The 17,319-nt window shown below is 44.0% G+C and overlaps 1 protein-coding gene across 6 annotated transcripts in view; it reads right to left on the bottom strand.

Moving 5' to 3' along the window:
* The window catches only part of SORCS2 (sortilin related VPS10 domain containing receptor 2), a 1,263,434-nt gene that overhangs the window by 747,837 nt on the left and 498,278 nt on the right, over positions 1–17,319 (bottom strand). For all 6 annotated transcript variants that reach the window (XM_033949940.1, XM_033949949.1, XM_033949957.1 and 3 more), the window contains exon 2: positions 2,818–2,885. In XM_033949940.1, coding sequence (XP_033805831.1) covers positions 2,818–2,885 — 68 coding nt within the window. The remainder of the gene's footprint in view (positions 1–2,817; positions 2,886–17,319) is intronic.

Below are 17,319 nucleotides of genomic sequence, written 5' to 3'. Positions count from 1 at the left end.
AAAATAATAATAATTGAAATGAAATAAACATGTTTCTGCAGTAGCCTATTTGAATGCATTAATTGCATGTTAAGAGCTTAATTCTTTTTAGAAAAAGGGCCCCTAACTTAGACATTGTTTGAGTATTGGCCCCCAAATACTCTGGGCATCCCTGCATCCTGACTGATAGTCAGAGCCTTAAAATATGCCTATCTAAAACAGAGGCTATAGCTCTTCACCAGCTTCAGGTCACTTCTAGGCCATTGGTGGAAGCAGCAGAGTAAGAGGTGGCCCACCATGACCTCATTATGGTGAAGGTAGCGGCGTTCTGTAGATCCTGGCAATGGAAAAAAGTAAAGGAAGTCTGCTAGGCCCAAAAAAGGAAGAAGCAGAAGCAGCAGCACTAGATTACATTAACCACATGTCCTTTTTCAGTACTGGCCCAAACATGAAAGAGTTGTTATTATTCAAAGTCAAGAGAGGGTTAAAAAAAAAAAGTCATGTGCAGTATGGCCCAGATTCTGTAACCGGCGCCGTTGTCAGTAGCCACCTTAAAAGTGGCTGCTGAATGTGTGTCAATCAAGCGACGGTGCCGGGTATGGAATCGCGCCTCCGGCAATGGTAGGCACTGGAAATGTAGGCCAGGGTTTCCCAGACCTTCAAGATCATGAGGGGCATAGAGAGGGTGGATAGGGACAGATTCTTCAGACTGAAGGGGACAACAAGTACGAGGGGGCATTCGGAGAAACTGAAGGGAGATAGGTTCAAAACAAATGCAAGAAAGTTTTTTTTCACCCAAAGGGTCGTGGACACTTGGAATGCGCTACCGGAGGAAGTGATCAGGAAGAGTACGGTACAGGGATTCAAACAGGGATTGGACGGATTCCTGAGGGATAAAGGGATCGTGGGATACTGAGAGAGGTGCTGGGATGTAACACAGGTATAGAAAGCCAACAGGTCGTGCATGTGCAAGACCGGAGGGTTAGGACTACGATGGGAAGATAGGACTTAAATGAGAAACCAAGGTGGCAAGGGAGCCCCTTCTGGTGATGCAGACAGGTCGTGACCTGTTTGGGCCGCCGCGGGAGCGGATTGCCGGGCAGGATGGACCTATGGTCTGACCCGGCGGAGGCACTGCTTATGTTCTTATGTTCTTATCTTTCTGGCACCTATCTTTGATGTGAATCGCGCCACTGTACGTGCTTTAGGCTGCCCAATGATACTTCTGGCGTTACCATCAAAAGCATAAGAGCCACCTTTCTGTATACATAGTAATAACACACTTTGTTCCTCAGAATGCCACACAATAAAATAGTGTGGTAGCCGTCCTCACATGAACCAAATACAGTGTGATTCTTTTTGTTAAATATTTAAATGCTTTCATTTTGTTAAATATTTAAATGCTTTCATTTGTATTATAATAATTTATAAAGTGCCAGTATCAATGGACTATTTTATTGTGTGGCATTCTGAGGAACAAAGTATATATACAGAAAGGTGGCTCTTATGCTTTTGATGGTATACTATATTTGATATTTTGGTGCACATATAGAGTCTTTGATACTTCTGGTGTTAGCCATGCCTACAGTGGTGTTAGGCTGCCTAAAGTGTCTATGAAGGCTCAATTCTGGCACCAATTTTATAGGCACTGGTAGGGGCCCTGAAACTCAGTTAAAAACGTTTAAACAGCATTTTTACTGAGCATGGGTACCTAAAAAATTGGTGCCGGTTAGAAAATCCTTGCCTATATTCCTCCAACTGTAACTTTGGATTCTGGGGTCTCCCTGCAGATCAAGTTCTCTTAGACTCTTCTCTTACCTTTAAGGATCAAATCTCTCTTGTCAAAAAGTGCTTTTTTAGCCTTCGAATGTTGAGAAATGTCAGAAACCTTTTCCACCAACAACACTTCTCTGTTCTGGTCCAATCTAACATATTATCCCAGCTAGATTACTGTAACGCTATCTATCTCAGCATAACAAAGACCTGCCTTCAAAGACTCCAACTGATACAAAACACCACTATGAAATTAGTTTTAGGAAAAAGTAAATTTGACCATGTGTCTCCTTTGCTTTTAAACCTTAATTGGCATCTCAGGATTCACTTTAAATGTGCATGTATTACTTTTAAAACTTTATATGGTATCTTCATCCCTCTTGTCCCTTTATTATGGAATGCTTATAGATTCTCCTATGCAAGAGGCACCCAACAATTCAAACTCTCCCTTCCTTCAGTGAAAGGAATCAAAGGAGTCAAGAATTTCAGTCAATCCTTGGTTTTCAAATTTTCTCAACTATGGAACGAACTTCCTCTTATTTTAAGGCAGGGGTCTCAAAGTCCCTCCTTGAGAGCCGCAATCCAGTCGGGTTTTCAGGATTTTCCCAATGAATATACATGAGATCTATGTGCATGCACTGCTTTCAATGCATATTCATTGGGGAAATCCTGAAAATCCGACTGGATTGCGGCTCTCAAGGAGGGACTTTGAGATCCCTGTTGTAAGGGGTCCTGGTCCTTTTCAACTTTTTCGTAAATCTTTAAAAACTATTTTATTTGCCAAACACTTTTGAAACTAGTCATATTAAGATTTTCTGATTGATACTTTTTAAAGTATTTTTTTAGTTACTGTTAACCGAGTCGAGCTCCTTTCTGGATGAAGATCCGGTATATAAAGGTAAGTTTTAGTTTAGTATCCCTAATTCTTGGCCTACAGACTACTCTTCACCTTCAAGAAGACGACAAATGCAAAGAAATACAATTTTCTGATCCATAGCAGAAAGACAAATACAAAGTACTATATCCAGCCATAGCTAAATAAATAACATTTTAAATAGAACTTACCGCCATAGGGAGCTTTCCAGCACTTTTCCCATATCAGCATGGTAAAACTTTGTAAGTATCAGAATAACCTAAAATGTTAAGAAAAAAAAAAGTTAAATTTACTGAAAAATTGAAGATATGAAAATGTGTTTTACAACAGGAAACTAGTTAACTGCTATTGCAGAAGCTCATCAACTGTTACTACAGTTTTTGCAAGCTAATTCACACACTGGGGAGGAAATTCTGCAAATGACATCTAAAAGGATAGGCGCCTATAATATAGGCATACAGCTCTTGTCAATCATACGTAGACACCTATCAGAGAATCGTGCCTAAATTAAAGCTTAGACACCTGTAATGTAGGCCACTGTTTTAAAGAATTGCCTTTTTGGGACAGACCAATGGTTCATCAAGCCCAGTAACCCGTTGTCACAGTGGCCAATCCAGGTCTGGTACCTGGCCAAAACCCAAAGAGTAGCAACATTCCATGCTACCAATCCAGGGCAAGCAGAGGTTTCCCTGTGTCTTTCTTAATAACAGACTATGGACTTTTTCTCCAGGAATTTGTCCAAACCTTTCTTAAAATCAGCTACGCTACCCGCTTTTAGTCCTGTGCCTGGCGGGGGTTGCAGGTCGGGTTGGGGGTACACCTGGGGGAGGTTTCCCAGGTCCTGCTCCTGGCTTTGGTTTGTTTTCCCAGGGTTCATCATTAACGCCGGAGCAACCATGCAGCACGGCTGGGACAGTGTGGGGATCTTCTTCCAGTGATGTCGGCAGCACTTCTGAGTGGCAATGGAGTGGAAAAGCAGTGGAGACGACAGCGATGGATACCGTGGCACTACTGGGTCCATGTCAGATGTGGTGGCTGCTGGCGGTGGCACCACTGGTTCAGTGCAGAGGTCGACATCAGATGCAAGGTGGCATCTCTGCTGCAGTGGATGGTGTTACTGGACCTTCAACTTCGGGTAATGTGGCGCATGCTACGGTTGCTGGGGGGAAGAAGTCTAGGGGGCAGGGGATGGATCGGCGGAGGCGGTAGAGGGATACATCGTCATCCTCTGTGTCTTCCTCTTCATCCTCTTCTTTTGCGGCTGAGCGCGGTGGGGCGGGGGGTTCCGTGGCTGCTGGGGAAGGTGCACTCCCAAAGGGGGAGGGTTAGGGTGAGCATGTGTTAGTGGCGTTGATAAAACTCTGGAAAAAGGGTTGCTCGCAACCTGCAGAGTAAAATCCAGCATCGCTCCTGTCTGGATATATGTCGCCTCATGGAGGGTAGGGTGCACAGACGCAGCCTGAAAAAGTCCAAACGTGCGGTGAGCGAGGCCAAGCCGTTGCCGGTGGCAAGGTCCATCCTTAATTAGATGCATTCCTTCAAGCGGCTGGCGAGTGTTTGGGTAAGTGCTCAACCGGGGGACTATGGCTTGTTGCACACTTACACGGACTCGGTGCTCGATGCCTATTAGCGCTTCAGGGGCTGGGCATGGTTGAATTACGATGAGGCATTTCGGGATAAGATGGAGGAGAACAAATATGTTGTGGGGCACGCATAATGTTAATCTGTGGCTCACTCATATATCCTCCAAGTCCGTGAGCGTTCCTGGGAGTGGTGGGCGTGCTCCGTTGGGATCCGCCGGTGTGGCCGGCGCTTTTGGGCAGGGGTAGGAACGGGGTCGGGGCGAGCACTGATATTTGTTGGAGGTTCAACAAATCGAGTTGTCCTTTCCCAGAATGTAGGTTCTGGCATGCGTGCTCACTCTGTGGGCAGCAGCATTCCATCCTTAAGTGCCCCAAGAAACTGGCTGGGGGGCCTTTGGGAGCTGGGAAATGAGAGCGGGCTTGATGGGGTACCCACACCAGTTCGGATGGGCTGTGGCTGTGACTCTATGAGAACACTCAAGTGGCAGGCCTGTTGGAGCGTTGCTTTTCGGTCGATTTCGAGATACCTTTTCGGGGGGAGTTTTCTGAGGCTCGGGTTCAAAATGCCTCTTCGGTTTCTCACTTGAGTGCAGTGGTCCGTCGTAAATTGAGAGAGGAACTGTGGTTGGGAAGGATTGCTGGTTCTTTTCGTGAACGGCCATTTCCGGTCATGATGATTTCTCCCTTGGCGGTGATACCTAAGAAGGAGCCAGGTAAATTCCGCCTTATTCACAACTTTGAGGTGATGGCGGAAGAGTTTGGGATTCTCTTGGCGTGTGAGAAGTCAGAAGGTCTGGTTATTTCCCTGGTTTTCCTCAAGACTGAGTTAGATTCGGAGGCCTTCGTAGAGCGCCTGCCGGCCGCGAAAGTCCAGCAGTTATTGGGACTTATAGAGCACATCCTGTCCTTGTGTAAAACTATTTTGCTGGTGGTCAGTCCCTTAATTTTGGTTGTAGGGTTTTGCTCATGGGTCGTGCTTTTTCTCGTCGGTTGTTTAACAGTAAATGCATTGATGAGGGAATTGGTTTTGTGCTGTCTGCGTCTTAATTTGTTTATCAGGGCGCGTCATGTGCCGGGATTGAAGAATGGCATAGCTGATGCTCTCTCTCATTTTCAATTTCCACAGTTTCGACGGCTGGCACCAGACTCACAAGGACAGTTCAGCGATGCCGGAGCATTTGTGGAGCCTGGCCAGGAAGGCATGTGGAAAATGCTCCACTTGTCGGTAGCTCCCGCTGCCTGGTCGCATTAGACTGCAGGGTTTCATGTTTTTGCATCATTTTTGTCAGGTAGGGGTTGGTCCCCTGGGGATGTGGCCGAGTCCTTCTTGGAGGACTTTGTGCTGGACTTTTACAGAGCCCGGATTTCGAGGGGAGTGGTGCAAGGGCACTTGGTGGGGTTCGCCTTTTTCTGTCGAGCCTTGGGTTGGGCTTATCCTACTTCTAATTCCTAGTGCGGCAATGGGACGAGTGGTACCATTCAGGCTGGATTCTAGATTGCTGATACGGCATGTCCTGTTGACGGTGCTGCCTGAGATGGCTAGCTCCCCCAATAAGGCCTGTTTGTTTCGTGCTGCCTTCTCCCTTGTGTTTTTTTGAGCACTGAGGGTGCGTGAGCTGTTGGTGTGTGCTGCTGACAGGACTAGGGGGTGGGGGTTGTTAGTGCACCATGGGTGGGTGAGCAGGCAGTTCAGATTTGTGTGGTCAGCTTTAAGACAGATCAGGGTGGCCGGGGGCAATGGGTAGTGCTCCGTAGAGTTGATGGCTGTATCTCCTGCCCTGTAGTGTGGCTGAGAGAGTATTTGGAGCAGCGTGGGGGGTTTTGCCCTGTTTTGTTTGTTCATGTGGATAGTGCTCCTCTGTCTCGGTACCAATTTCTAGCCATATTGTGTATGGCCTTGGCGAGATGTGGGGAGGATCCTGGTAATTTTGGTACGCACTCCTTCAGGATAGGTGTGTCAGTGAGGCAGGCATGCCAGTGTCAGTGAGCTGGGGCATTGGATGTCTGGGGCTTTCCAGGGTTATATTAGGCCTGGTGTTTTGGGGTCAGGTTGTGGAAGGGTGGGCCAGTGATGGAGGGCTGGTCTGGGGTGTCAGGGGGGAAGTGCAGTTCCAGTACTTTGAGTTTTGCTTTGCCTTTCAGATGCCGGATGGTGCTGTTACTCGATCTGGATCATTGGGCATTCCTTTATCCACTGGGCTAGTGAGCAAGCTGCGGCACGCCCTGTCATCTTGAGCTTGGCCATTGCAGTGTGCGTGTGTCCTGGCGGGGTCAGTGCAGCATGCGGTAGCATCATCTTCTGCCGTTGTTGGCGAACTTGTGGTACAGCCCTCAGCGCCCAGATATCTTCTTGATCCATTTGGGGGGTAATGACGTGGATGCCTTGACGGGAGATCAGCTCGTCAATGTGATTAAAGATGATCTGGGGTGATTTTGGCTTGGTACCCGGGACTCAATTGGTATGGTCTGATGTTATTTCATGTTCCTGGTGTCTGGCGTCTCGCCGCTGGACCAGGGGGCTGGCCAAGTTCAACCAGCAGGTAGGGAAGTGGGTTGAGGCTCAGGGGGGTATGCAGATTTTGCATGACTTGGTAGATGTGGCTTGTGCAGGTCTTTATCACAGGGACTGGGTCCATCTATCAGAGGTGGGTTGGGATCTTCTTCTGAATGATTTTGCCATGATTTATGTGAGAGTCCTTGGGCTTGTGGTTTAGTCGCAGCTCTGTTTATTGGGGGGTGGGGGGGGGGGCTGTAAGGTTTACAGGCCTGTGGCGGATCTTCCGAGCTACTGGGTCATGGGCTCATCCAGTGATGAGAGGTGGACCGGCTCATCCAGTGATGTCAGGTGACCCGGGTACATGGGGCATGTGGGACATGCCACTCCTCTGAACCTTGCTGAGGTGGCAGGGCGAGGGCACTAGAACTATGTATTTTTGTAGCTCAGGAGAAACTCTTTGGTTATGATGTTAATTGAAGTTATGATATGTTAATGCTGTTGTTAATAAACTGAGCTGCGGCTAATTTTCCATCATAAAGACTGTAATGTGTTTGTTAGGAAGGTGTGTGGTGGGGGGGAAGGTTATGAAGTTTAAGGGGGGAGGGGGGAGATAGGCAGGCGGACAGCCGGGCCTATCTAGATCCCACTGTTATTACACACTAGTGTCTTAATATAAACACAATCACTTGGTTGAATTTCTTCATAAAGGCAGTTACCAAAGCCTAATAAATAAAGAAACAAACTTCTCATATGCTAAACTGAATGATGACGTATTTATTACTTCAGTCACATCTGTTCCCTCTTACTGCTTGCCATATTAGCCCTTCACATGACTGTTTCTATGGCAATATCAGAAGTAAAACAAAAAAAATCTTCCTCATCCAGCTACTTGTCTTGGTTAATTTGGGGTTGCGACACAGTCTCCAGTAGCTTAGAGTGTAGTTAAATAAAACTGTTGCCATCTAAATTTAATCACCAATGATACTTGGCAAACATTATTCACACAGTAAATATACAACTAGTTACTGGGAGAAACTTCAGTGTAATGATTTTGCTACTAAACGGCTCTCATTTAATTTCCGGATAAATTAGAAGCATATACCATGTTGTTTCAACCATACGAAAGTTGATATGTACTTATCAAACATATTTAGAAGGACTTTATAGCAAATGAAGCAAATCTTTGGTCAGTGGTACACACAGAAGGAAAGAATATCTCAAAGGGTAAATACACTTCTCGATTAAACTACAAATGCACCTGCAAAGGAACATAGTAATTAGAGACTGTGTTTTAAATGATAGCACACTAATTAGGTTTTTGTTTTATTGTGATTACTTACTGTAAAGTGTATTATACCCTATCATAAACTTAAGCACACAACAATCACCAGCACATATTTCCTGGTTTTCTTTCTTGTCATTGGGTTTTTGTGTTTGAATTGTTAATTACTGAATGACTTGATTCAAAATAGCTGCACATAAGCTTGAATGGATAAGAGAGAGAGAGAAAGAAAGAAAAAGTGTGCGTGTGTCTTCACTACAAAATCAACAAATTAGCAGTCTTCCAAGCCACAGGTCTCAAAAAGACAAGTGTGCCCCTGTCTCACTGAAGAGAAAATCTCAACAGGAGAAATAGCATTGCCAGCTCACTGAAGAGAAACCTCAACAGGAGAAAAAGAATGGCAGTCTCACTGAAGAGAAACCTCAACAGGAGAAAATAAAGTTCCAGTCACAGCCAGAATTCAGGAGCTAGTTGAATAGCGACCTTTTCCTGCTGGGAGATAGAGAATACTGGATAAACAGGAGGAGTGCCAGCCAATAGGACCACCTGTTAATCAGTTTCTCTATCTCCGCCTGCTGGTAGATGTGAGCTATCCCATTGGTCTCTGGATTCATCTGCTGCTGTTGCTAGGGAAATAACTTTTATGATACAATCATTCAACATGGTTTACATCAATAATTTAAATAAAAGAGGAGGAGAAAAACTAGAGTAGTTAAGAGATACCATGATGTTGATCAGGAATAAAACACTGGTGAGCAAATGTGCAGAAGTGTCCATAAAACACCATTATAAAATATAGATCGCACAAACATTTGAAAGGAAGGCCTGGAACACCTTTCCCTATACAAAAAAAAAATCCTGTGTGCAACCATATATGCGGATATGACATTTATAAAATTATTTGCTCTGGTCTACGTTAAATTGTATCATGACCTCTCAACAGCTAGTTGAATATCTAGGAACTAATTTTATTAAAAAAAAATAAAAAATGACAGCTTTAGAGAAGCCCAAAAAAGTGCCTACTTAAAGCTAATTTCAAAAGGCAACAAAAGCACTTATGAACTTCTATGCAATGGACATCCAGAACCAGCCCCAGTATCCGAAACCTACTCCAAAGCTGGTCGAACTATAAGTGCATAATCTATACATGCAATTGTGCATTCTATAAAATATGTGCATACATTGAGACTGCCCATGCTTCTCCCCCAATGAATGACTCCAGACACACACACACACACACTATCACTATATGGTAATAATTACAATGGTAATGTGTCTAGGCTGTGCAATTTAAACACTGCATTCACTGAAAAATTCAAAGTAATCCTGGATCATACTGAAACTATGGATCACAATGATTGCAGCAATGTAGAATTTATTTATTTATTTATTTATTTTTTTAGAAGCATCCATGATTTTCTGATGAAATAAAGCTAGCTTAAAGAAAAATTCTCAAATCCCTTATTTGTACTGTTTGTTTTGATTAGACTGTAAGCTCTGTCAAGCAGGGACATAGTAACATAGTATATGACGGCAGATAAAGACCCAAATGGTCCATCCAGCCTACCCAACCATTACACGCTCTATCAATTAATCATTTAATTTAAACATAGTAATATAGTAAATGATGGCAGTTAAAGACCCGAATGGTCCATCCAGTCTGCCCAACCATACACGCTCTATAAATTAATCATTTAAATGGTCCTTTTTCTTATATATTTCTGGGCCAGAAACCCGGAGCTCTGCCTGGTAGTGTGCTTAGGTTCCTGGAGTCTAGAGGTCTGCACGGGAACGGGGATCGCGGAAATCCTGCGGTTCCCTCGGGGGTCCCGCGGGAATCCCCCCTAACCCACGGGACTCCAACAGGGACCCCCTCTCTGGCCCACGGGACTCCCACGGGGACCCCCCTCTAGCCAACAGGACTCCCACGGGGATGGAAGGCTTTGGAAGCAGGGTTCGTCCATATAATATAATGGACACGTCAGCCTTAGTAAAAGAGGGGGTTTATAAGTTAATTACCTGAACAGAAAACCAAAAAAAGGGTTCCACCAAAGAGATTCCACAAGGAAAACTGCAGCGCAAACATAAAAGAAACTGTGGAATTGATGATTCTGTCAGAAGTAATTGCTGCTTTTTGTGGGGATGGGTGGGGATGGAGATAATTCCTTGCGGGGATGGGTGGGGATGGAGAGGTTCCCGAAGGGGGCGGGCGGGGATGGGTGTGATTTCTGTCCCCGCGCAACTCTCTACTGGAGTCTCCATCAAAGCTCACTCCAGCCCATCTAAACCACCCTAGCCATCGAAGCCTTCCCCAGCCCGTCTTCAACTGATGGTCCATATATGGGACACAGATTGCGCAAGCCTGCTCACTATTGGCCTTAGTTCCTTCAATATATACCCATTATTTTTTGATTAGAGATCCTCTGTTCATCCTACACTTGTTTAATCTACAGCGCTGTGTACGTGGTCTACCAGCACAATAGAAAAGATAAGCGCTGTAGTAGCAAGGTGGAAACATATGAACAGAGATTTCCCTCTATACAGGTAGGAAGATAATAAGTGGCAGATAAAACAGAGAAAGGCAAACCTGATCGTAAAAGCTCACAATCTGCATATGTAAATATCTGCTATTGGCACCGTCTATAATGAATGTCTGGGCAAAGTAAGGCCAGCCGCTTTCAACGGCTTGGGTATTTACCAGTGAGCTGTACGTATGCCGTGCACTAGGATGCATTTATTTCATGTCAAATTAATTTTGTGGGATCAGGTGCAACACAGATGAGGGAATAAATTTAATAAAGGAGCTCACTTCCCCACTTTATGGTTCTGAACAATGATTGTACATCCTATGTTTAGTATCCTGGTTTGTGGGATATTTACCAGCTGAGATAATGAACACAAAATCACTGCAGAATTACCTACAAATTTTAAGGAAATACAAAGAAAATTGCAGTTGTTACATTTAGTGCACACTTATCTCTCATCTGTAGCCGCCATATCGGTGTTATCAAGTCCAGCAGGGTCACATCTGAACTAGTAAATGGTAAATGCATCAACTACGAACAAGATTAATAATGCAAATGTGTGATGAAGAAAAGGCAAAGAAAAAAAAACCCAGTGCACTAAGGGGCTCCTTTTACTAAGCTGCAATAGCGGTTTTAGCGCTAAATTGCCCCGCGCGCTAGATACTAACACTAACATTGAGCTGGCGTTAGTTCTAGCCGTGTAGCGCGGGTTTAGCGCGCGTGGCAATTTTGCACGTGCTAAAAACGCTATCACAGCTTAGTAAAAGGAGCCTTAAGTGCACTAGAGCAGTCGATGTATGAGCGCAGCAACTATTATGACAATAGGTTCCTTTGACTAAGGGGGGGAATTCAGCAAGGTGAGGAAAAGGTTCGGTGACGGGATAATCTTGCGCCAGACACCAGTGCACCGACAATCCAGCGCTGACAATTCAGCGCAGGAAAACTTATTTTTGAAGAGCTCCGACGGGAGTGTGGGGGGAAACCCCCACACACTTTACTGCACAGTGTTCACGCTGCCATTGGGGGGGGGTGAGGGGTGCAACCCCCCACATTATAGAGAAAATGGAACTTTTCCCGAAAAAATCAGAAAAAGTTCTGTTTTCTCCAATCCCTCAAACCCCCCCCTCAACAGCAGCGCGAACACTATGCAGTAAAGTGGGGTGTTCCCCACAAACACCCCCCGTCAGAGCTCTTCAAAAATAAGTTTTCCCGTGGAGCGCTTCTTTCTTGCGCTGAATTGTCAGCGCGCCACTGACTATGAACCAAAGGTGCTCTTTGGGGGGGATGGACCACCGTTAATTAAGGCATGTTATTTTTGTTAACCCAGGTCAGGGGTAGGCAATTCCGGTCCTCGAGAGCTGGAGCCAGGTCTTCAGGATATCCACAATGAATAAGTATGAGATGGATTTGCATGCACTGCCTCCTTGAGATGCAAATCTATCTCATGCATATTTATTGAACTTATAAAAAGAAAGAGCTATACACTTAGCATAAATATTCTAACAATTGAGGTTGCATATTTATTGTGGATATCCTGAAAACCTGACCTGGCTCCGGCTCTCGAGGACCGGAATTACCTACCCCTGACCTGGGTTAACAAAAATAACATGCCTTAATTAACGGTGGACCATCCCCCCCAAAAAGCACCGAATAATAACAGTGGCATGAAATACAGGGGGGCAGAACAGCAGTCAGGTCAAGGGTATCAAGCTCCACAAACTTTCAGCTTTGCCGTCCTCTCATTAACTGTCAAATCCCTAGTTCTTCTCCCCCTAAAATTTTGATAATTCAAGTCTATAATCATCAGCTTTAGCAGCCTGAGGTTATGGGTTCAAATCCCATGCTGCTCCTTGTGACCCTGGGTAAGTCATTTAAGGGCAAATTCTATAAGAAGCGCCCAAAAGTTAGGTGCCGAATTAGGCACCATTCAGCACGATTCAAGTAAAATTGGGTGCTGTTTAGTGAATCGCGCTGAGCGGCACCTATTTTGGAGGCGTCCAATAAATAGGCCAGCTCTAGGCACAACTAAAAGTTAGGTTGCCATGTGAGCGCGTAAGCACGCTTAAGAGCAGCGATTCTGTAACAAGGTGCCTAACACGAAGCCATGTCCACGCCTAACAAGCATAGCGCCTATTTTTTTTTTTTTTAAGGCCGCCTAAATTTTTAGAAGTGCCTTGTTACAGAATCGCTCTTTCTTGATAGGCGCCTAAGTTTCAATTAATGCTGATTAAAAAGCTTAATTGAGCTTGTTATTCAATTTAGGCACTTATCTAGTTGGGCGCAACCAAAATAGGAGCCTAACAGGCACTGGTTAAAGAATTTGGGCCTTAATCTTAATCCCCCATTGCCCCATGCACATTAGGACAGACAGGGAAAAATGTTTGAGTACCTGAATGTAAACCACTTAGGATATAACTGGTATAAAAATACTAAAAATAAATAAATAAGTTCCAGAACAGCACTGCACAAAATACAGATTATACTTTGTTTTGTATATGTTAACATAATGGCTATCTGAATGATACTGTTTTGCTTTTTTTTTTTTTAGTTCAATCTTTATTAAGTCTTAACACTCCACCCCCCTCCCTCCCTGCTTTTTTTTTTAGATAACTCCCAAGAGTAATGAGCATAGACATATTTATATATATGTTTTTAATTATATGCATGGTTTTTTTACCTTTTAGAAGTTTTTGTATTGATTTGATATGTAAATTTTTATATGCCTCTGTTTTTATGTAACTGTATGTTTGTATTTATCTATATTTTTATAGTACCTTTGTCCCCTGTGGAAGGCGATCTTCAAGAATAAACATAATTTTTAGGAACATTCCTAATCCACCCATGATCTGCCCCTGGCCATACACCCTTTTCAAATTCATGCATGGCCACCGGTACATAATTTTTATAGAATTGCTCTTTCCAAGTTGTATGTGTAATTTTTTATTTATTTATATTTTCAATATTACATTTAAGCAAAGCTTAATGAAAAAAACAAGGAAAAATATAACAATTCCTCAATTTTAACCCCAAAATGTTTTTCTAGTTCACTTTGAGAACCGATATTATCAATAATTACCAACATTTATAAAATCTAAATTGCAGGAATGAGGAAACTAAATCAAAATATACTCCTAGAATATAGGATTCAATATCAAAGTAATACTTAGATCGTTACTCTAGTTTTATATGATAACAACATTCTCTGGTTGTAGAGGATCAAGAAAAACATAAGAATTTCCCTCATGTGGGACTAAGCACTAACAAGGAAATAAGATGCTCCCAGGTTTTAACTGTAAGAAAGCTTTCCTTTTCAATTCTGGTCACTGTATCTCAAAAAAGATATAATGGAATTAAAAAATGTTCAAAGTAGAGTAACCAAGATGATAAAGGAAAGACTAAAGAGGTTAGGGTTTTTCAGCTTGGAAAAGAGATGGCTGAGGGGAGATATGATAGAAGTCTGCAAAATCCTGCGTGGTATACAACAGGTACAAAAGTGAATTGATTAAAGTGAATTGATTTTTTATTCCATCAGAAAGTACTAGGAGACACTTGATGAAGTTACAGGGAAATACTTTTAAAACCAATAGGAGGAAATATTTTTTCACTCAGAATAGTTAAGCTTTGGAACAGGTTGCCAGATGATGTGGTAACAGCGGTAAACACAGATGGATTTTAAAAAGATTTGGACAAGTTCCTGGAGAAAAAGTTCATAGTCTTCTGTTGAGACAGACATGGGTGAAGCCAATACTTGCCCTGGGATCGGTACCATGGAATGTTGCTACTATATGGGTTTTTGCCAGGCACTTGTGACCTGGTTTGGTCATTGTAGAAACAGGATACTGGGTTAGCCAGCCCACTGGTAGACCCAGTAGGCTAGTCTTATGTAACATCAGGAAATATTGTAATACCTTGTCCACAAAACAACATACTTTTCTTAGGAAAATAGGCTTTTAAGACTAGCATCTTCTGGGCTTCAGTATAAAAGTCAATAGCAAAGCTGCTCTTTTCAATATTAAGTCTTGTGAGGATTCCAAAAACAGATAAATCCAAACAGTCTGGAGAGTTTATAGAATCAAGACTTTCTTCCTGATTAGTAGATTTTACACCATGAGGGAGCCAGTATATATTTGTTCCAGTGCAAATCAAAAATTAAAGGCAATTGTTAAATTATGCGATAACTGGAACAGAGCTAGCGAAATCCAACATATGTACTCGTACATTGCCTGTTGGATAGTTCATCCACACACAGTGCAGCACTCAGCCCCTGAACCAGGAGGGACACCCACTCCCTCCTACCACCACCCCCTCTGGAACTTCACACCCCTCCCCCCACCAACCAGCAACACCCCCCTCCATAACCTCTCCCACACCTGTAGACCCCCCCTTCCCGGCACCCCCACAACCTGTAGATCCCCCCAGTACCTTTAAGCCTTCCCAAACACCCCATACCAGGAAGGGGGAAGGCCAGCCATTTTGGAGTAGCGGACTTGCTGGCTAGATGATGTAAACATCCCTCCGGCTTCCAGAAAGGTACGGGTGTTTGTTTGTGGGGGCTTAGGGGTGCCAGGGGGAACTATAGTTGGGGGGAGGTCTGTAGGGGGATCTCCAGTTGGTGAAGGGATTGGGAAGTTCCAGGGGGGGGGTGGCAGGAGGGAGTGAACATCCCTCCTGCTGGGATACTTCAGGGGGTTTGAGGGTTTTGAGAAGTTCCGGGAGGTTCTAGCAGGAGGGGGTGGGCATTCCTTCTGCCAGCCGACTTTACGGAGAGGGGGGTCCCTGAGTTGATTCTCTAACCGGCACCTCTGATATGGGTGCTGGTTAGAGAATTGGGGCGGTTAGGTATCTGTCCGTTAGAGAGATGCGATTCTGTATAGGACACCAGTCTGCGATTATGAGCCACTTTTTTGGCAGCCGCTGAGACCTGTGTCCTATACAGAATTTCGCTTAAAATGCCCAAAACTAAAAGGGGTGTGTTGGAGGTGTGTTTTGGGAAGGTTTAGACTTGGACATCTTGTGATAATAATCAAATGTTTCCTATGATGTCCTGGATGGAACTTAGATATTTTGAACTTAACCTGTTTTAAAAGCATCTAAGTGCCAAAAAGGTACTCAAACGGATAAGATGACCACTGGAGGGATTAAGTAATGACCTCCTCCCCCCACACTCCCCCAATGGTCACTGACCCCCTCCTACCCCCCAAAATCTGAATGAAACAGTACATACTTATCCCTAGAACAGCAGCACCTGGCAGGGAAAGCCTAGTAAAGCAGTACATATCCTGGTGTGCTTGAGTAGCCTGGTGGATGGGCTAGTGAACCATAGAGAGGAGGACCCAGGCCCATGAGCCACTCTAATCAATACATTTATGGTAGAAAGTGTAAGCCCACCATAATCCTACTATGCTGCCACATATGTGCCATTTGCAGCCATAAGGGTTATTGGGGTGGTAGGTGGGTATAGTGGACTCACAATACATTATAAGGGGGTTGTGGTGAGATGTACTTCTGGCACCCTTTATGTGAAGTTCACAGCAGTCCTCTAAGATGCCCCACTGCTCTATTGGAATGTCTATGCGGCCAGTTCATTACAATGCTAGCGCCTTCCATGTCCAAATGGTCTGGAACTGGATGTTTTGAACATTTCTGTGGTCGAAAATGGCAGCTAAAATTAGGCTCTCTCAGGTTGGATGTCCTGATGGCCAAGACATCTAAGCAGATGATTTTTGAAAAAAGATTTGGACATCTGGCGGTTTCAAAAATGGCTGTTTCTTCGCTTACGAATTTGGACATCTTACAGGAAATGTCCAAATTCTGACTTAGACATCTTATCGAAAATGGCCCTCTATGACTTATCTCATCAACAGAGTACTTCACAATGAACATTGCCTATGATGACCATCTGCAGTTCCAGCTGATCCCAAGGAGGGAGAAATTTGCTTTACCCACGTGGACTGTATAAATCAAGAGCTGTAATCACTATCGGGTAACAAACAGGTGGAGTAGTACTACAGGGAGTGTGTGTTTATTCTAACCGATTCCTGACAAGTGTTCATTTCTTGTCTTTATAGAACTTTTACTCTAAGTTTTATTCTGTTACATTCTAAACATTTATACATAGAGGGGCATAATAAAAAAAAAAACATCTAAGTCCAATTTGGACGTAGGTTGCTAGTCGCCCAAAGTTGGCAGCTGCAAGATGTTCATTCTCGAAAAGTACATCCAAAAATTATTTTTTCAAAAATCATCTACTTCTTCGTCCAGCCGTTTGATCATTCAGACAGCTCGTTACATCTATCTTTATACCACATTCTCATCCAAAAAAATTGTCCAAGTCCCAAACACCTAGAACAAGCCCTTTTGGATGTGGGAGGGGCCAGCAAAGTGATGGACTGGCCACCCAGACATGGCAACACAGCAATGGGGCACCTTACAGGGTATTGCTGTGAACGTCACAAAAATGGTGTTACATAAACATCTCACCATAACTCCCTTATAAGTCATGGTGAGCCCCCCAAAACCCACTATATCGACCTGTCTACAACCCTAATATCCCTTAAGGCTGCAGGTGGCACCTATAAAGCAGTACAGTAGGGATTGGTGGGTGCAGATTTTCCACCACAAATGTAGTGGTTAGAGTAGCTTTTGGGCCTGGGTCCTCCTCTCTATGGTTCACTAGCCCACCCCCAGACTACTTAAGCTACCTCTGAGCAGCTCTTCTAGGCTTTCCTATACCAAGTGCTGATGTTCCGGAGGCAGGTATGCACATTTTTATTCTGATTTTTATGGCAGTGTGAGGGAGTCAGTGA

The sequence above is a fragment of the Geotrypetes seraphini genome, chromosome 1, assembly GCF_902459505.1.
Source record: "Geotrypetes seraphini chromosome 1, aGeoSer1.1, whole genome shotgun sequence".
NCBI classification, from domain to species: domain Eukaryota; kingdom Metazoa; phylum Chordata; class Amphibia; order Gymnophiona; family Dermophiidae; genus Geotrypetes; species Geotrypetes seraphini.
The sequence above is the reverse complement of the archived record's forward strand: the minus strand, read 5'-3'. Positions and strand labels throughout refer to the sequence as shown.